This window comes from Urocampus carinirostris, chromosome 3, assembly GCF_059441175.1.
Source record: "Urocampus carinirostris isolate Australia breed hairy pipefish chromosome 3, RoL_Ucar_1.0, whole genome shotgun sequence".
NCBI classification, from domain to species: domain Eukaryota; kingdom Metazoa; phylum Chordata; class Actinopteri; order Syngnathiformes; family Syngnathidae; genus Urocampus; species Urocampus carinirostris.
Genome location: NC_142351.1, coordinates 13,388,522 through 13,409,743, shown reverse-complemented (window position 1 = coordinate 13,409,743; position 21,222 = coordinate 13,388,522). Strand labels below are relative to the sequence as shown.

The 21,222-nt window shown below is 42.8% G+C and overlaps 1 protein-coding gene across 1 annotated transcript; it reads left to right on the top strand.

The window, feature by feature from the left end:
• Positions 1-1,500: 1,500 nt before the first annotated feature.
• Positions 1,501-19,887, top strand: map3k12 (mitogen-activated protein kinase kinase kinase 12). The gene is made up of 14 exons (XM_088330765.1): positions 1,501-1,744; positions 3,901-4,424; positions 7,506-7,689; positions 7,777-7,968; positions 9,211-9,369; positions 9,516-9,674; positions 10,927-11,035; positions 11,420-11,529; positions 12,804-12,920; positions 12,994-13,131; positions 13,220-13,946; positions 14,018-14,085; positions 15,959-16,256; positions 16,334-19,887. The coding sequence occupies exons 2-14, from the start codon at positions 3,962-3,964 to the stop codon at positions 16,487-16,489; spliced, it is 2,880 nt and encodes a 959-aa protein (XP_088186891.1). The 5' UTR covers positions 1,501-1,744; positions 3,901-3,961; the 3' UTR covers positions 16,490-19,887.
• Positions 19,888-21,222: the final 1,335 nt, after the last annotated feature.

The window sequence follows — 21,222 nt, the reverse complement described above, 5'->3', positions numbered from 1 at the left end:
TATCTATCTATCTATCTATCTATCTATCTATCTATCGATCGACCTATCTATCTATCTATCTATCTATCTATCTATCTATCTATCTATCTATCTATCTATCTATCTATCTATCTATCTATCTATCTATCTATCTATCTATCTATCTATCTATCTATCTATCTATCTATCTATCTATCTATCTATCCGTCCGTCCGTCCGTCCGTCCGTCCATCCATCCATCCATCCATCCATCCATCCATCTATCAATCTATGAAATGAAATGAAATCATCTGCATTTATATAGCGCTTTTCAAGTCAAGACTTCCCAAAGCGCTTTATAGTGTGCTTCACATTTCCCAATAGTGGCCATGCAGCCATGTAAGGCGCTAACCTGCATATTGGGGGTATTAGGGGTTCAGTGTGTTACCCAAGGACACTTCGACATGTAACACGGAGGAGCCGGGATTCGAACTGCGATCTCTCGATCCCAAGACGAGAGCTCTACCTCCTGAGCCAGTGCTGATCTATCTATCCATCCATCTATCTATCTATCCATCTATCTATCTATCTATCTATCTATCTATCTATCTATCTATCTATCTATCTATCTATCTATCTATCTATCTATCTATCCGTCCGTCCGTCCGTCCGTCCGTCCATCCATCCATCCATCCATCCATCCATCCATCCATCTATCAATCTATGAAATGAAATGAAATCATCTGCATTTATATAGCGCTTTTCAAGTCAAGACTTCCCAAAGCGCTTTATAGTGTGCTTCACATTTCCCAATAGTGGCCATGCAGCCATGTAAGGCGCTAACCTGCATATTGGGGGTATTAGGGGTTCAGTGTGTTACCCAAGGACACTTCGACATGTAACACGGAGGAGCCGGGATTCGAACTGCGATCTCTCGATCCCAAGACGAGAGCTCTACCTCCTGAGCCAGTGCTGATCTATCTATCCATCTATCTATCTATCTATCTATCTATCTATCTATCTATCTATCTATCTATCTATCTATCTATCTATCTATCTATCTATCTATCTATCTATCTATCTATCTATCTATCTATCTATCTATCTATCTATCTATCTATCTATCTATCTATCTATCTATCTATCTATCAAATGAATTGAATCCATCTATCTATCTATCTATCTATCTATCTATCTATCTATCTATCTATCTATCTATCTATCTATCTATCTATCTATCTATCTATCTATCTATCTATCTATCTATCTATCTATCTATCTATCTATCTATCTATCTATCTATCTACCCTGGTCTTATCCCTCGAGAGGGGTGACCGACAGCAAAGACAAAAAATTACAAAGAAAATAAAAAAAAAACAAATTTTATACTAAAGCACACTATTTTGTAAGATTTGTTCCCATATACTTCACTACTTGAGTACATTTTCCCGTCATTTTAGAGGCTTATTTGCGCGTTGACGCAGCGCCACCTCGCGGCGCATCCCATCAGCTACCGTACGTGACGTCAATTCAGCACTGTGAGAGAGACAGCTCCCTCCCGCCCACCACGAAAACCCAGCGCGCCTGCACGTTGTATGGTCCCTCGGCTATCGATACACATTACCCCGGTGGAATCCGTCCCAGAGACGTAAAACTAATACATTATAGGACGGGAAATACAAAAAACAGACGGGTGGAGGGCGGGATGATCGGTTGATCATCTTGAAGATTACAGAAGCCGAGCCCACCCTTTCACTTGACAACGCGACAACAAGCAGGGTAAAAGGTATGGGAATTTCATTCTAACAGCTTAAACGCTACTTCAACACCGGGTCGAGAATCACGGCGGGTGCTTTTTGCGCGTGACACTCAGTGCGGCGCCAATCACGCTTCACCAACAAACGGGCTCGGGTTGAAAGATAGACGAAACATCGACGACCGCTATTGGAAGGTCTTATACAGTATCGTGTGCGACGACCAAGCGCCCATTTCGTATCATTTGCACCGGTGCCAGCACTGAGAAGCCCGAATGTACCGACGCTGCGGCACTTTCACTTGGCACGCAGCGTAGTAGGCACCAAGCTCTGCGATGCACGCTACATGCACGTCGGATGCTGAGCGTCAACATCACATCCTCGGTTATTTTAAGATTAAGCTTCCTGCATGCATGCATGGGTCCGCACGCGTGCACATCTCGCATTGCCGTTCAATGTTTATCGCCTGATTTCCACGGTCCATTTCCAGCCATATGTGGGTCTTCTCTTGCGGTGATGCAGTCCAAGGATTGTATGAAATCGTGTGTATGAAACGGGTACATGTGACAACCCCCCCCCTCTCCATCTGCACACAAACAGCCTCACAGGGGTGCTTATGCAATTCATTGTTTTTACATTCTTCTCGACTTGATGTAAAGGACTATATTGGAGGAAGTGGAAGTGTTCAGGAGTGGGGTTCGGTGGTCTAGTGCAGGTAACAGAGCAGCACAGGAGCAGCACAGCAATGCTTTCATCGGCTCATTCATAAAGCCCGTTTCCACTCTGGTTGATGGCTCCGCTGGGCCGACAGCAAAGGTTTCCATTCACAAGACGAGATTCTTTTGCATAACTAAAGCAGGACTGACTTTAAAGAAATTTGTAAAAAAGACTGCTAATTATCAGTTTGGTTTTTATTATTTGAGTTACTTCATAATGCCCTCTTTAAGGCTAGTCTTTCAGCATGTCCAGTCAAGTGGCCTTAATATAATGCATTTTCCAGACTATAAAGCACACTTAAAAGACCCAAATTGGCCAGAAATTTGAAATTGCGTCTAACAATCCGTTTCAACCTTATAAACCTGTCAGGAAGCCACTCGTAGTGGTGCGGAAGCAAAGTGCAGAAACACTGGTTAGTGCAGCAAACAGGTCATTTATTTGGCCAGGGTTCGGTACACAGGTGACCAGGTAGCAAGGAGATGATCATGGTCTGGGATGCAGGCAAGGGGTTGGTGTTCCTGTGAGTCCAAACAGCGAGGGTAACTGTCCAAAAGTTCGTTAGGCAGCACTTGTGGTTCGGAAGGGCAGAAAAAGTTTCAGTTCAATGAAATGACAAAATGCTGGGACAAGAGTGCTTGGGATATGAAATAAAGGCAACGAACTAGGACCAAGGGAAAATTGTGTTTAAATGGTGAAGAGGGAGGGATGTAATTGGAGGGTAATCAAGACAAGTGACAATAGTTGTGAAAAGAAAATTAGCACCAGGAAGAGAGTGACCAAATAAGGTAAAGCCAAGCAAGAGAGCGCAATAGGGTGAAAAAAGTGGGGGAAAGAGAGAGAGAGGGAGAAAGAACATACAGATTAGCAGTAGTGCAGATTGTGACTGTAAAATATGCTGGGTAAAATTAGAAATGCATTGTTACAATGAAATGATACTGCACATGGTAACTGTTCTGCCCTTGAGAAACATATTGAGTGGTCTACGAGTGCCTTCTTGGAGTGGTCTATGAGTGCCCTCTTGTGGTTAATGTGCTCATTGCAAATTTGTTGTTGTTGTGGACAGTAATTGTTTGTAAGTAAGAAACGTATTGTGATTACTTTTATTCATGGTAACAAATGTATATGTATAGTCAGCAAACTAACAGGACTTTTCATGTTTTGATTTTAGTTTTGTTTTTAGTTTTATGGCAATCATATAAGGATAATGGTTGAGGCCATTTTACGAATAAACAGCAATTAAAGAAAACAAGTCTGGTTATTCAGGATATCGTGAAAAAGGGGATATTTTGAAGTGAGGACAGCATAATAACCATTTATGAATGAAACATCAATTTTGGTGGTGAAAACAATGTTCATTTATGTTCTATGAAATAAAAACATAATACACTACTTCTTGGGGGTGCACCCTATAATCCGGTATGCCTTATAGTGTTGAAAATATGGTAAATTACTTTTTGTGCTTGTCTTATAGGTTATATTCTCAGCTGTCCACCCTCCATCCACCCTAACCTGCTGGGTTGGGGCAACCCCTGATGAGTGGGACCTGTATCCATGAGGCCCGAGCCCCTTCCCCCTCCCTGTCAGGCTTCAGTACCCCGGTATCAGATCCCCCCTATCGAAGACTAGATGGTGACACCCCAGCCTGCACCCCGGAAACGGACCTGACCCCCACGCAGTGTGTCCTCCGAAACGTGCTGTCTATCGACACCGGTGGGTTGGGGGCACCGGGTGGCAGTAGTCCCACTCCCAGTGATGGACCCACAGGCCACTTTGATAACAGCGTGCTGAAACTCCACGAACACGATGCAAGTCAGGGCGGCAGCGGTGCCGAGGCGGGCCGCAGCTTGGAAGCTGGCGCCGTCCGGGGCCATTCAGAAAATATTCGCCTTCAGTCGGGTGGTGGTGGGTTTTTGGAAGGTCTCTTTGGATGTCTAAAACCTGTGTGGACTATGATCGGGAAGGCCTACTCCACTGAACACAAACATAGCCAAGAAGGTACGTGGGGAGATATTGTGTGTTTTGGTAGTCTTCCTGATTGACCGACAAAAAGAGTGATTAAGTCTTTGTTTTCATCATCTAGAAAGGCAACTAAAATTTTAAACTCAACTTTGCTGTTATTATATTTATTATTTTATGGAATGTTTTCATTTGTTTCAATTGATTTTGTAGCTCTTTACACTCATTCATCCATCCATCCATCCATTATCTGCACCGCTTATCCTCAGTAAGGTTGCGGGGGTGCTGGAGCCCATCCCAGCTATCTTTGGGCAGTGGGCAGGGGACACCCTGAACTGGTTGCCAGCCAGTCGCAGGGCACACATAGACAGACAATCCACTCGCTCATTCACACCCCGGGACAATTTGGACCGGCCAATTAACCTGACATGCATGTTTTTGGAATGGGGAGGAAACCGGAGTGCCCGGAGGAAACCCACACAAGCATGGGGAGAACATGCAAACTCCACACAGGAGGTTCAATCTCATGACCTCAGAACTGTGCCACACACGCGCTAACCACTGCACCGCCGTGCTGTCCAACATTCATTCATTCGATCATTTTTTATTTTGGTTATGATGATCAATATCTATCTATAGAACTCTTGATCATTTTTGTTATTGATATCATTATTATGACAATTGAAATCATTATTTTTGGAAAATGCAAAAACTGTACATACAACAAATGTGCATTCAGGGGAATGTTTATTTTAAAATATAAGTTGATAATTTCTTTATAGAACAAACATTTATACAATAATCCCTAAGCATCAGTGTTTAATAATGATAGATTTATATGAACACGGCAATAATGGTGGGCTTAAATCATTTTGTTAATTTGTTAATTAATAATTCACAAAGAGGAGCGTACATATGATTTAAATTATATTAAATATTATTCAGAAATCATTTCAAAAAAATATTCCGAAACCATTTATTAAGAAAAATAACATTTCGTATGAGAACTATTATCTGACAAGAACCGAATATTTTTCTTGGAATTTTTTTTTCACCTTTGAATTTCAATGTTTACATTTTCACACTGGACTTTTTGGAATGTACAAACATATTATTGTTTTCATATTATTTTTTTTATTTACTCTTTTGTCAGATCATTTTATTTCTGTCAAGAACCCAAATGCGTGACGTTTCTCACACAAGCTTTTATTTTACTGGAAATGGGGCAGTCATGCACGATAACCCAAAAACCAGTGATTCGGCGATCGTTGGCCGGAAGACGTAAGCCAGCAGTCTGGCGTGGAATGATAGGAAGCCAGTTGCTGACGAGATCGATACCAATAGCACGAGCAGATATCGGACGGATGGGGTCGATACCGGACAGGACGGGACAGACAGGATTGATATCAAACACTGGAGATCGAAATTAAACAGGACAAACTAGACAGGAACCAAATTGGAGATCGATATCAAACAGGACAAAATAGACGGGAACAATACCATACAGGAAATACAAGCAGGAAACCGGACAGAGACAAAACCCACGTCTTGCAGGTGCAGAGGTTCGTTGACGGACTGAGAAAGGGTGAGTGAGAGCACTGAGCTTAAATAGAAGGGAAGCCAATCTTTCAACGAGCTGCAACTGGTGTCACGCGGGCGGGGGCAATTGGGCGCCATGGCAACCTTGACAATTTCTAAATATTTGGAGGAGCAATACCATAACATGGACTAAGAAGTTAAATTGTCAGGACCAGAATGGAAACAGGACCCAATTGCGTTACGTTTCTCACAGGTTTTATTAAAGGAAAGAGGAAGGGCTGCGCCCAACATCTGGTGTTCGCTAGGCGCAGGAGGCAAGTCGCTCTCGTACTCGGATTGTGATCTGAACACGAAAGTGAATGTTCCGTAGCGAGCGATGGCGGTGTCAAGGTCGGAGAAACAGGTCGATAGCCGGGACAGGAGAGCAAAAACGTGATCGGGGTCAGAAACAAGTGTTTAGCCCGGACGGGAGAGCAGACGTGGTAGGGATCAAAAACAAGTCTTAGCCGGAGACAGACAGGAGCAGAAACGGGACAGGTGGGAGTCAGGGTCGCAAAAGGCTTGACTAGTATTCACTGAGGTTCGCAGCCGACCGGGTTCAAATATTGCCAGGGAGCCAATCAGAACCCACGGCAGTGGGCGCCAAATGATCGGGCACAGCTGAGTCAAATCAGTAATCATGACATAAATACATTACACTAAATAGTTTCTCTGAGATTATTAATTCATTCATATATCTACCAACTAATAAGATGGATGCTGGTCAGGGGTAATTGGCTGAAAAACATCACAAGATGTGAAGCAAAGTTATGAAGCACTGGTTTAGAGCACAACAGAATGCTGACCCAGCAAGATCTTCACATCGGCCAATACAGTTTAACAGTGCTTATCACCAGTAGGCCTGTGCCAACGCTGAGCATTTAAAGAACCGGTACGAGTTTTAACAGCTAGCTTGGGCGAGCGTTGTGTGCAGCCGTCTCTGCTAAAGTCAGCCTCCAGGGAGGTTCACACTTCAGCGAACCTCATGAAGAATAGATTTGCTTCTCTCTTTGGCTGTGCCTGATGCATTCTCTGGTAGTACTCTGTTATTCAAGGTGTAGATAAAATATTTCTGACTTTCATTTTCTGTCTTTTGAAAAATAACAAAAAAAAACATTTGCAGGGAAATCAAAACATCACCAATCTGGACCAAGTGTGTCCAAGCTACAATCCAGGGGCCATCTGTGAACCATTTGCAAACCATTTTGAACGGCACCCAATATAAATATAGTGATATTTTCTCCTAAAAAGCATTTTATACAATAATAAATTGCAGCATTGTTTGATTTTCTAACCCTTTGCAAATTTACACTTAGTCTCAGTTTCTCCATCTCAAAGTTGGTAAAATGAGAGTCCTTGCACTGTATTCTCTGGTACAGCACAACCTGACTAATTCCTTTTGGCTGTATTTGGAAACATCATATATGTGGTATAGATAATCAAAAAAATGTTGTTTTTGTGTCAACCAGCTAATGCCTATATATAAAATACACTTTCAATTTAGCAAGCCTGGTTTGTTTCCACTTAATGTTCTTTGTTCAGAATCCTGGGAGGTTCCATTTGAGGAGATCTCTGACCTGCAGTGGGTAGGCAGCGGTGCCCAAGGTGCCGTATTCCTTGGCAAGTTCCATGGAGATGATGTGGCTGTGAAAAAAGTGCGAGACATCAAAGAGACTGAAATCAAACACCTGCGCAAACTCAAACACCCCAACATCATTACTTTCAAGTAGGGGAACCTTCTGTTGAAATTACAAATGTGCATTATTCTTCTATTAATGCTATCCTCTCGAATTATTTTGTTATTTTTTTGCAGGGGTGTGTGTACCCAGGCTCCTTGTTATTGTATTTTAATGGAATATTGTGCCCAAGGCCAACTCTATGAGGTTCTGAGGGCAGGTCGCAAAATCATGCCCTCACTCCTGGTTGACTGGTCCATGGGCATCGCGGGAGGCATGAACTACCTACACCTTCATAAGATCATACACCGAGACCTCAAGTCCCCCAAGTAGGTCCCTACTTCTTCCTGTCCCAATTGAAGGGGGCGTTTGGAAAGACAATGATGTTTATGGCACCAACGAGGGCAGCACTGTGCTAAAGTGGGCTTTGTAACATTCGTCTTTTAATGTGGGAGCCCATTTAATATAATTACCCTTTTGAGTTGTTAGTCCGCAGAATTCGATTTGATATAATTTTTGTGTTCAAAGTACTACATGGAATAATCAATGTGCCCTTTGATCAAATTTTTGAGTTCTGTCGTGTTGATGGTTTACGTGGCCACAGATATAAGTTACAGGTGCCTAGACCTACCAGCAACTTGGCATGGAAACTTTATTTATTTCAGGATACCAAAAATTTGGAATTTTTTGCCTGACCAGGTTGTTAGTGCAAATTCGGTGCCAACTTTTAAGCAAAGGTTGGCAGAGATAGATTTTTCAAATTTTCTTAAGGTAGGGGGCGTAAGGTGACCAAATTTGGCCATGCTCACTCTCAGCATTAGTTTTGTGTCATGTTTTGATTAGTGTATCTAACAATACTTTCAATAAACATTACATTACTTACTTACTAGTGCTGCCAATGAATAATAACCATACAAACACACAGTTTCAGCTGTCAGGACCAGAACGGAAACAGGACCCAATTGCATTACATTTCCCACAAGTTTTATTGGAGGAAAGAGGAAGGGCTGCGCCCACGATCCGGTGTTCGCTGGACGTGGGAAGCAAGTCGCTCTCGTACTCCGATTGTGATCCGAACACGGAAGTGCATCTTCCGTAGCAAGCGATGGCGGTGTCAGGGACGGAAAAACGGGTCGGTAGCTGGGACTGGGAGAGCAAGGTGTGGTCGGGGTCGGAAACGAGTCGTAAACCAGATTGGGAGAGTAGACCTAGTCGGCGACAAAAAGAGGTCGTAAGCCAGAGACAGACGAGAGCAAAAACGGGACATGTGGGAGTCAGGGTCAAAAAAGGCTTGCCTAGTATACACTGAGGTTCACAGACAGACTGAAAACAGGGGACTGACAGGACTGGGTTCACATAGTGACAGGGAGCCAATCAGAACCCTCGGCGGTTGGCGCCAAAATGAGCGGGCACTGGTGATTCACATCAGTAATCATGACATTCAGCTGTGTAGTTACAAGTTGAAAATGGTATTGTAGAACAACAGAAAATATACTGTCATAGGACATAGTGACTATGACATTCAAAATAATACATTTAGTGCTTAAAGTAATGTATGTTTTATTTTTCAGCATGCTGATCACACATGACGACCTTGTGAAGATCTCGGACTTTGGAACCTCAAAGGAGCTCATTGACAAGAGTATGAAGATGTCTTTTGCAGGAACTGTAGCCTGGATGGCTCCTGAGGTCATCCGGAATGAGCCAGTGTCAGAAAAGGTGGACATTTGGTAAGTGTAATGTAATAAACTGCTGCAGAACATTTTTTTAAATCATCTATCCTCTTTAAGTATTCACAGTCGATGATACTGACTTTCTCTCTTTCTTGTTGACCTCTTTGAGACTGTTTATATTCAAGCTTTAACCTGACTTTAAGGTCATTTGGAGTGGTACTGTGGGAGATGCTCACTGGAGAAATACCTTACAAAGACGTGGATTCTTCCGCAATCATCTGGGGTGTCGGAAACAACAGCCTGCAGCTGCCCATACCTGAGAGCTGCCCCGATGGATTCAAGATCCTCCTCGGGCAATGCTGGTGAGCAATTAACGGCGAATGTAAGTGAAGAAGCACAAAGGGGTAACAGAGGTTAAAAGGCATAAATACACACATAAAGCTAAAGCTGAAAAAACGGCTTAAAGGTCAGGCATAGGGTGTTTTTGACATTTGTCTGATGAATTAATAAAATAGTATATACCGTAAATTCCGGACTATAAGCCGCTACTTTTTTCCCAAACTTTCAACCCTGCGGCTTATTCAGTGATGCGGCCAATTTATGTAACGGCACTCGGGTACAAAAGGTAAGATTTAGACTGCAACTTCTTAGCTTGTGCACAAATTAAATTAGGGTAGACATATCCTCATCATGCAAATTGCAAAAAAGAAAGGCACATGATGTAACTATCAAGCTAAACGCAATCGAGCAGTCCGATAAAAAAGGGAACAAAGCTACCGCACGTAAACTTTACTTTGCGAGCGTGATGCTAGCGTGTTTATTGAATAAGGGAGCGTGGGACGACGTCTTTAAGACAAAGTCTCTTGCCCATACTGTAGGATTAGTAGACGATTTTGATTAGGTCAGTTATAAGGAAGAAGTTGAGGACGGTTTACCGTACTTACTGCAATTTCGGTATGTTTTTTTAACAGAGCTGTCTACTGTGTTGCGAGCGTGTTGTTAGTAGCGTTTTGCTACCCCTTCACAGGCACGGTTTGGGATGAAAGTTACAATATTATTATTAAAGCTTTGAAAACTCTCTCGGTGTACCGTCTTTTAAATATGTGTAACCATGTATAATATGTATTTGCAACTGTATATTTTTGTAATGTATTTATTTTAGAACCTTATTCTGATGTTTTGCACGAGCAAATGAGAAAGAAGGGGCGGGGCAAACTCGGGCTGACGGGAAGTGGAGTGAAGGTGAGACGTGTTTGTGGATAGTGGATATATATTTTTTCCACCCTTACCCTTGGAAATATACCCTTTATTCCTTGGATTACCTTCAACGGGCACCTGGACTCTGCAGGTCTGCATTAAATCTTAAGTACCAATATCATTTTCTGTTCATTTTGCCGGCTGTGTTTATTGGACTGTATCGGGTATGGGTTAATTTTGTGTTTGTATTACGTCTTTTCAATGGGGGCGCATGCGGCTAATATACAGGTGCGGCTTGTGTATGTACAAAATCGGTTTTCCTCCCGAAATGTGGTGGGTGCGGCTTTTAATCAGGTGCGCTCTATAGTCCGGAATTTACGGTAAGTAAACACAAAACAATTGTGTTTATCCGTGCAGGAATTGCAAACCCAGGAATCGACCGTCTTTCCGCCAGATCCTTCTCCATCTGGATATAGCATCGGCTGACGTTCTGTCTACCCCTCAGGAGACATACTTCAAATCACAGGTTTTTATGTTTGTTTCACTCCCTGATAAATAAGAAAGTGTTTTTACGGAAACTTAAAAATTAGCTAAAGGGGACAGTGTGGCAATAACCAGTCAGTCAAACGTGTCCCTAACTTTTGCAAATGCTTTGATGATCATTTTAGAGTTTGTCAATTTTTGTTTTTGTAAGGTTTGTGTAATTAATTGATTTGATCCAAAACCTGTTAATTGAAAATTATGATGGAACACTAAAGACTTGAAGGCTCCATCAAATGTTCATCCAGTTTACTGAAAGAACTGTGTCGTTCTCCCACGCAATCTGGTTTAGTCATTTCATCTGCCAACAAAAGAGAACCAACTGTAAAGTCAGCTCTACATGGGTGCAAACAAATTGTGTTCCCATCAGGCTGAATGGCGAGAAGAGGTGAAACAGCACTTTGAAAAGATCAAATCGGAGGGTACTTGTCTGCATCGACTCGATGAGGAGCTGATTAATCGACGTAGAGAAGAACTGAGGTTCGTTCAAGAATGCACATTCACAGTGTTCATTTTACCTGTGAAAAGTGATGGGTCCCGGGGACTCGCATGCTCAAAAATCTATGGGTCCCAACAGAGATCTATGGGTCCCCAAAATTGAGTGTTATCGAGGTTGACATTGTAAATCGGCGACAAATATATAATATAAATCTATATATTCATTCAGTTTTAATCATTACAGTTTATTGGTAATACAAATCAGTTATCACTTCAAGATTTTTCAGTTCACAACAATATTGCACATTATTCAAAATAATATTGCTGAAATAATTATATCAATCTATATTTTCATTCAGTTTTAATCATCACAGTTAATTGATAATACAAAGCAGTTATCATTTCAGATTTTTCACTTCACAAAAATATTGTACATTATACAAAATAATATTGCTGAAATATTAGTCTATATATTCGTGCAGTTTTAATCATCACAGTTAATTGGTAATACAAAGCAAGTTATCACTTCAGATATTCAAATTCATATATTCTTTGTGGTTTGCTGTCCCGCCACAGTTGTAATGCCTTCTTAAGGTCCAATCCATTATCATCCTCCTCATAGCGTAACCTGGAATATGATTGACTCCATTTTGGCAGAAAAGTCCTTTTGTTTGTTTTCTTTCATCGAATCGTTGGCTTCAACACACGTGTTTTCCTTGCCTTCACGATCTTCCGAAGAATTTCTCCGCCGTTTTTTCGTGCCGGAATTATTGCAGTTGTTATCACTTTCTGCATTAAGTTTCGACTTATTACTGACACTGAAGAAATTACCAATTTTGTGTTGATTTTCACATAATACTAACTTTTTTCGGAGGCATACTTAGCCTTCACCTTCCCTCGACGACAACCACCACAACAATGACGTAATCTCGAAACAACGAGGTCTCGTTTGCCGAGATCGGCGTGCAGACGAAAACTCGAACCGCGAGACCAAAACAACAATGGCGGATCTGCCTGACGAAAAGATTGGAGTGCGGTAAATCTTTGTTTAGAAAAAATGTAATCGGGTAAAAATTACAATTTTGTGTCAAAAAACACTTGACACTATGCGTCCCCAGCAAAAATAATGCGTCTAGGACGCAGGGACGCGGGCAAACGAGAACACTGCATTCAGCTTTTTACTCTTTGCCATTTCTTCATGTCACTTATTTGGACACCCACGTGGGTGGATGAAGTGCACGTAAAATGCTAAGGATTGTTGATTCTCTTATGTATGCATGCGATGACATCATCTGGCTTCTTTCCTCTTTTGCCAGACATGCTTTGGACATCCGTGAACACTATGAGAGGAAACTGGAGAGGGCAAACAACCTTTACATGGAGCTCAGTGCCGTCATGTTGCAGCTGGAGCTCAAAGAAAAAGAGCTGCAAAGGTTTGAGTAAATGCATTGAAACATTCTATCTTTGCCTCCTCCTAACTTTAATTTGCAACGTATTCATCTGCAGGAGGGAACAGTCCTTGGATAAGAAGTACCCTGGCTTTTTCAAGCACCACAGCTCCAGGCAGAGCGGCTCTTCCAACAGCAGCATGGATAAGCTAATCAAGAAGAGAAACGTCCCACAGAAACTGCCTGCAGGAAAGCGGTGTGATCCTATTTTCATTTTTCATCCTACATTGGAGTCTAATTTGTGAGCATTGCAGACTACATTTCCCCCCTCCTTTTCTCTTCAGGCCGGACATTCTTAAGTCTGAGGTCATCATTCCCAAAATGGATTCCTCCGTCATGCAAGTCACTATCCCAACATGCCCCACGAGAAGCTCCACTTCTCCCAGCCGCTCTCGGAGGGTAAAAACCCGCCATCGCAAGTCTGGAAAAGGCAGCAGCGGAGATCTGACAGGACTCAAAGCCAATCAGTCCTCTCCAAATAGAGAGACAATAGTCCAGGTAAACAACTTGGCTAGAGATTCCCCCAAGCAGCTCCTTGAGCCTTCCGCAGCCCTGCAGGGCCTCAACCCAGACCAACAGCAACAGCAGTTATCATCTTCCAGCCCTGATCTTATCTGCACCACGCTGGAAGCGGGCACCAAGGCAAAAGAGGACTCGTCTGTCGGTGTTCTGGAAAGAGGAGGAAGCCTCAGTGTTGCTGCGGGATTAGGGGAATCAGATGTAGGGGTCATCGGTATAGATGATTTCACAGAAACGCCCCCACGCAGTGACACCCCTAGCGAGGACGCGGCGTCCTTCCCCTTCTCCAGCAGCCCTGACTCACCCTGCGGGAGGGGGGCAACAGCGGCCCGTGGATCTCTTGGATCCCCTCGTCTGCCCCATGACATCGGGGATGATAAAGAGGACGGAGGTGGCGCTGTAAGGTTGCCTAGGGGGAGTTCCGGGGGGATTGGGAGTCAACACCTCACACCCTCAGCCATTCTGTACAGGGCAGCTATTACGCGTAAACAGGTAAGAAGACGAAATCTGGGTGACCAGGGAAAACCATTAAAAAAAAGGTTTAATATTGCTGATCTCTACAGAGGCGTGGGGTGTCATCAGAAGAAGAGGAGGGAGAAGTTGACAGTGAGGTTGAGTTACCACGAAGACGGTGAGGGATTACGTAACACTTTATTCAGTGGTTCTTATCCTGGGTTCAATTAAACCCCAGGGAAATGGTTCTCAATTAGTAGAGCAGGGGTGTCAAACTCATTTTAACTCGGGGGCCACACGCAGGGTTGGGTAGGGTTACTATAACTGGATTACTTTCAATTACTTTTGGATTACTCCAATACCAAATATGCCAATAAAAGACAAAATAAACTAAATATGAATAAAATGACTAAATTTTGTGCAGGGTTGGGGAGTAACGGAATCCTAAATATGGTTACTACTGGCTTTTCAAATGTTATGTCCGGTTGATTACTGGTCATCTATTATAGTTTGTGTCGATAAATATGTTATGAGTTGCAAAATGATTTTTTTATGTGCATTGATAGGATTTTAGATGCAACCAAAATCTGTTTTCATATCAAAATTCAGAATAAGGTGGGACTTCGCGGTTCGACGTTCGCGGATTCAGAGCTCAAAATTACTAATTAAGAAGCGACTTCAGTCAAAGTTACAGTGCATACACGCATTCCCCTGACGAGTCCTAAATGTGGTATTTTGAAGTCGAGTCGAAGTAGAACGAAGTTGAGTAAAGTTAGTAGAGTTTGTCGAGAACGGGCTTCTTCGGCTCGGCTCAGTAAAAGGAACCGGCTCTTTCGGGTCCTAAACGGCTCTTCAGGTTGTTTTTGCTTCTTTAATCCCAACATGACCAAATATTATGTAAAATTATACGCAAAATGACTTAAAGGAGAAGGGGAATAGAACAAAAAGAGAAAAAAATACCAAAATGAAAAAGTAGTGAAAAGCTGAGAAAAAAAGAAATAAAAGGAAGAGAAAAAAGAAGGAAAAATTTAGAAAAAAGCCAGAAAAAAAGAAAAGAAAGAAATGTGGGGAAAAAGTAAATAGAGAACAAAAAGAAAAAAGTAACAGCTCGGAAAAAATAAACACAAATGAAATGAAATGAAATGAAATGATCTGCATTTATATAGCGCTTTTCAAGTCAATGACTTCCCAAAGCGCTTTACATTGTGCTTCACATTTCCCAATAGCGGCCGTGATCTGTGCAGCCATGTAAGGCGCTAACCTGCTTATTGGGGGTAATTGGGGGTTCAATGTCTTACCCAAGGACACTTCGGCATGTAACACGGACAAGCCGGGATTCGAACTGGGATCCCTTAATCCTAAAACGATCGCTCTACCTCCTGAGCTACTGCCGCCCCCAATTTTTTTGAGATTTTTTTAAAGATTTAAAAAAGTAGGAAAAAAAAAACTCAGAAAAAAAGAATAAAACGTTTGTGTTGCGTTCTAATAATTTCCAATTATATCAAGTGAATCTTGTTGCCAACATTGTACTTCCACTAAAAAATGTGATTAAGTACAGTTCTGTATCTTACAACCGACCAAAATAAGCCCCCAAAAATGTTAATATTATGCGACAAAATATATCAGGAAATAAAAAGAATTGGATATCTCCCGAAAGAATTGTAAGAACAACGTTTGTAGGCCGTACAACCTTTGCAATAGTACATGAGTCAATTCATTCAAAAGAGAAAAATAATTTTGCATTGCCGGAAACTCAGCAAAATGTAACTTGATGTCAAGTTTTGGACATGTTTGATGATTAATTATCTTGCCACACTTGGGATTACGCTTGCTCACTGTTGTTTCAAGCGTTGCTCACCGACTTTGTGTGAACGCTCAGACCCGTGGAAAATTAGAGGGAACATTGCTTACATACCTATTAAACGGGCGGGGTTTGGTACTTCGCACAAGGTTAAGAAGCACTGACTCAATTGACAACTTTCAAATTTGCTTAAAGCTCCAGCAATGTCTTTGATTCTATGTCGTTTTAATAAAACTGCAAAATTCCTCAGACGTCCAACGAGCATCACCAAGTGCCAGTCGGTGTCGACATTCAGCTCAGAGAACCTGTCAGTTTCAGACGGAGAGGAAGGCCACACCACCGACCACTCGCACAGCGGCACCCCCGACGTAGTCAGCACCAACACGGATGACAGGTTGGACTACCGCAGCGATGACCTCCTCTCTCAGGGATCCGAGATCCCGGCGGACAACACGGACCCAGCCCAGGCTCCCGACTTTCTGTCTGAGAGGGACGGGATGCTGTGTCAAGCTAAAGCCAAGCTGGAACGCGAGCAGAATCCAAATGAGGTACGTGTTTTAAAGATCAGCATGTCTTCTTTTTCCTGGAACGGGTCAAAATTGAGCATCTTCCACGGTCCTGTCAGGGTCGGAACACGTGTGACGATTCGGACTGTGACAGCGCCGAGCTGGACCAGTCGGGCAGCGGAGAGCCTAGCCGACCGTCCAGTGCCGGGGCATGGGTGCCGCCACCGCCGCAAAACACAGGGTCACCACAAGAATCTCATACAGGAATCCCGTAAAAATTTGGACTAGAATACCTCAAACTGTCACAATGCACTCGTCGGCCAGTGCAGCATGTCACCATAGATCACAGTTGTGTCACGTTTTTAACGAATTATGAGGGCTGCCGGGTACATTGTCTGTCAAAACTCTACTGTGTCATACCGATATCACACATATATACAGTGGAACCTCGGTTTTCGAACGTCTCTCAGTTCGAACAAATCGGACTCCGACCAAAAATTTCAAGAAATTCTTGCTTCGCTGTTAGGTCGAAAAATTGGAGTTCGAACGCCGGTAATGCGTGAGTGCATACGCTAGGGTGCGATGCTGAGCAGTGTACGGGTGTAGATCGCTCTTTTCGTGACCAACTGTTATCGCGTGCGGACGTGCTTCGTTTTGCTTTTGCTTTTAATATAGGTGTACGAAGTGTTTGAGCCCCTAATTATGCCTCCGAAGAAAGTCAGTGCAAGCAGCAAAGTTGCTACCGGTGAAAAAAGAAAAGTAGTGCGTACAACTATTGCATTTAAGAAAGAAATAATAGCAAAATATGAAGGAGGTGTGCGAGTGTCTGATCTTGCTAGGGAATACAGCATGGCCAAATCTACGATCAGTATGATACTAAAGAATAAGGAGGCTGTGAAATCTAGTGATGTGGCTAAGGGAGTGAGTGCAATAAGCAAGCAACGGCCGTCCACCTGCGCCTTCTGCTGACCACCACAAAGGTAAGAAATCCTATCCATAATTCTTTTCTTTATCATTTTTTTTATTTTTACACGTTCATGTTAGCGTAATTTTTCGTACAGAAGATTACTATAAGGCGAACGTACGATTAGCCTGGGTTAGCTTGATGTTTACCTTAAACATTCAAGGTAAACATTCAGGGTGTTGGAACGGAGCCCAACATTTAGGGTGTTGGAACGGACCCCCCTTTCCAATGAACCGCTCACCACTTGTTGTGGAGACCCGGGTGCTAAATGACTTGTAAACGACCTGATTTTTTTTTTTTTACACGTTCATGTTAGCGTAATCTTTCGTACGGAAGATTACGATAACGCGAACGTACGATTAGCCTGGGTTAGATTGATGTTTACGTTAAACATTCAAGGTAAACATTCAGGGTGTTGGAACGGATTAAAACGATTTACATTATTTTTAATGGGAAAGATGATTTCGGTGATCGAACAAATCGGTTTTCAAACAGGGTTCTGGAACGGATTATGGTCGAGAACCAAGGTTCCACTGTATATATATATATATATATATATATATATATATCTATGTATGTATATCATATATATGTATTTTGTCACTTTGCATACCTCTCAATCTCATTCAATTGATCCCCTTGTTAATGATTGCAATTCCACTGTCACATACCAGAAACGGAGACGGGACCCAATTGCGTTCGTTTTACTCAGTTTTTATTAATAAGGAGAACAGGACTTGCATCCACAATCCGATGATCGTCGGTCACGGGTAGCAGATAGCAGGAACGCGGAAGTGGCACTTCTGTGTCGAGCGAGGGCAGTCGTTGACAGCGAGAAAAATGGGTCGATGGCCCGGGCGGAGGAGAAAAAACATAAACGGGTCCAGAAAAGAGGTCGGCAACAGGTATCAGACAGAAAACAGGGCAGGATAGAGTCAGAGAGTCACAAAAGCTTGCCTCGCTGGGAGCATAGGTTCGCAGACGATCTGACGGGTGCTTTCAGGAGGAGAAGAGTTTAAAAAGAGTCCAACAGCCAATCAGGGCCCGTGGCTGTTAGCGCCAACGGGGCAGACACAGGTGCCCCGAATCAGTAATCATGACATCCACTTTATAAGTGATAACAAACCTGTCCAGATAAGAGCCAAAAAAGTCAAGATGAAATTGGTCTCAAAGCCATTTTTTTTCCCCATACAAAAATTGTTATACATTAATCCCTTGCTGTATTACAGTTTCTTATCACCATTTCATTACTTTGTGGATTTTCAATGTGCATTGGGTTCTGCATTCTGCTTGGGTAAAAAGAGTAAGATACTTTCTATCACCAACAAAGTTGGACTTCTCCACCCACTAAACTTGCTCAGGAGCCACATACAGGTCTTTGTCGCTGCCTAGTGGCTCCATGGCGCTTTTTCAAAAATGTTTGATAATGAAAAATAATATGGTTTCTGTAGGACAGAGCCAGAAGGTAAATGCAGTTTTTTATAAATGTCCAGATGATGGCAGCAAAGTAACACGCCAAGAAAAGTGTATTGTGTCCTTAATCTATACAGTTGTGCAATAAAATGTCTGGATTATTTTTAAAATTATAATTTGGCCGTATAGAAGATATTTGTAAAAATGTTTATAAACTACAGTACTTTATTTGTTAAACTGATCCTTGAATTTGTAATTTAGGTTTGTTCACAAGTCATTAATAAGTAAAGGTTTCTTTTTTGCGGGTCTTGACTATCACGGGACGTTTTTGGAAATGTGGGATTGGTGTAGAGTCTACGAAGATAAAAAAAAAGGGTAAAATACGGGGAAAACGTATATGTCGACAGGTATGAATTTGGTCAATTTTCATTCATCTGGACATTAACAACAGTTGGTAGTTAAAAAAGTTAGCAAAGTTACTACCACAAGTCCTTGAGTTCACTAACCTCCACAGTGAGAGATCCTCATGCACTAACGCATTAAATACTCGTGAATAATAATGTAAATAACCATGGCACACCGGGCGAGAAATATTTTATTTATGAGATACAAATCTAAGAATAAATGGTTCGCAGCCCTGTGAACAAATGCATGAGTCTATGTTTATAATTTATTATTCGAATGTATCGGTTTTATATTTTGTGGAAGTTTACACTTTTTTAATACTGAAAGTATTTCCTCTGCTCTTACGTTAATAAATGTCAGCACTTCAAAAAATACATTTAAAAGGCGAACATGCAATGAAAAATCGACAAAAACAATAGGTTGGAGTTGGTAAACCAACCAGCAAAGGGAATGGAAACTGGATCACTTAGAAGGAAATGGTTGTGCTTGTGTAGTACTAGTATTTCCCAAGTGTTGTCTCCTTGGCGAGTGTGAAGTAATGCCTGCACTCACACCGACAACCTCTTCCGAAATGACAAATAATAATAAACTCTTTTGAAAAATCGACACTGGTGCAGGTGCTAGTATACATGAATGTGCTTTTGTAATCAACTTCAATGACTCATTATTGTGGTCGCCTTCATGGAAACCTTCACAGTCCCCCACGGCCCTTTAAGATTCCTGCAGGAGTAGCCTGGTAGTATATAGAGCACTTCTTTGTGGTCACTGGTTGAGATGTTAGCTATCCTTTGAATAGAAATGTTTTGTTTTTATACTGCATTGCACATTGTACCTGTAATATAGGAAATATATCAAATGAAAATTATGAGCTACAATAAATAATGAATTGGTTATTTAAGAAGTTCATGTGTGTTTTTCTTATCTGTGAAAATGTTATGGGTGGGCTCGAAACCAGGGAGTCACACCTACCGTGGCGGTGTGGGCGTGTAGAGCGGGCCAGCATCCCGGTCGCAAATTCACCGAGCACATTTTGGCATGAGTCCCCTGCGGCCGTCGCGGTGTTTGTACGTGGATACATTGTCCCACCTAACAGGGCCTTATTGACCCCCCTTCATATGTGTCTGCGATGCGCCAACAACTGGCCCTTTGAGTAGACTGGATGTAACCGGCCAACTTTGTGCTTTTGCACCCCTTTCCGTGGTGTGGCTGGACGATCCGTTAAACCCCCACCAGACCGATACCTTCCAAGTGACAGAGTTAGCTTACACCGAATGTTTATCCCACAATTAGCAGTTATCAGCTGAGCAGGAGGGTTCCACCATCAAACTTCCGGCACCGAACCCTCCCACCCTACCGTCCGGCTGTCAGCGGTTTTGTTGCCGTGCCCGGCCCCGGGAAACCCCCCAGCCACTGTTGTTCGTTTAATGTTGGCTCTGGCTGGTGGCATCCTATCTACCCATTCGTGCCCGTTGGGGTCCGGATGTGGTATGCCCATCGGGCACGTCACGGCCAACTTGTAGCCCGGCTGCCAGCCTGGTTGCGCAGGGGAGCCTGCACCAGTAAGCAGTCCGGGACGGAACCCGTTCGTGCACCCACTCAGCACCTTACCACCACCGGTTGCATCCAACCCATCTCCCTTAACCGGCCATCCTTGTCTGTCGATGCCACGACAACTGGAGCATCAGAGTCGGCCATTACCAATTTGCGGCTGCCTCCATTCGACATCCGTTTTTGGGCCGACTCCCGCTCCCACCTCCGACCTGAAGAGGTGTTGGATATCTGTGTTCACCCACCATCACTCACGCACTGACAGGTAGTGATTGTCAGGCCGCCCACCTGGGTGGTATGAGTGCACTGCAGGAAAGATGTCTAAATATAGCTAGAGATGTTGTTGGTGATAGGAATGAGTGGAGAGGTGTTGTAAAAGAATAGTGGGATGTTTAGACGCGTTCTAAGGGATGGGCAGGACACCTGTATGATGCGGCAGGGGTAAACCAGTGAAAGCTGTTGGGCCCTGTCGTTGAACAGAAGAGTGTGTTGTGTCACCCTGACCCGAGTGACATGGCCGCTTTCTTGTGTCCCGTTTCATCTGGAGGGACCAAATCATGACCAACCTGGGTGCCGAGGTGCTTAATTTGTTTGTTTGTTTGGGCATTCTGGTTGGCCATGGGTCAAAAGATTTTGTGTGTGTTTTTTTTTTGCTATTTTTTCCTTTTTTATTTTCTT

Excerpts from the sequence above, each read along its gene's own strand:
- map3k12 (XM_088330765.1), top strand. The coding sequence starts at position 3,962 with ATGAGTGGGACCTGTATCCATGAGGCCCGAGCCCCTTCCCCCTCCCTG. Across the intron at positions 11,036-11,419 it reads AGACATACTTCAAATCACAG|GCTGAATGGCGAGAAGAGGT; the intron begins GTTTTTATGTTT and ends TGTTCCCATCAG. Across the intron at positions 12,921-12,993 it reads AAAGAAAAAGAGCTGCAAAG|GAGGGAACAGTCCTTGGATA; the intron begins GTTTGAGTAAAT and ends ATTCATCTGCAG.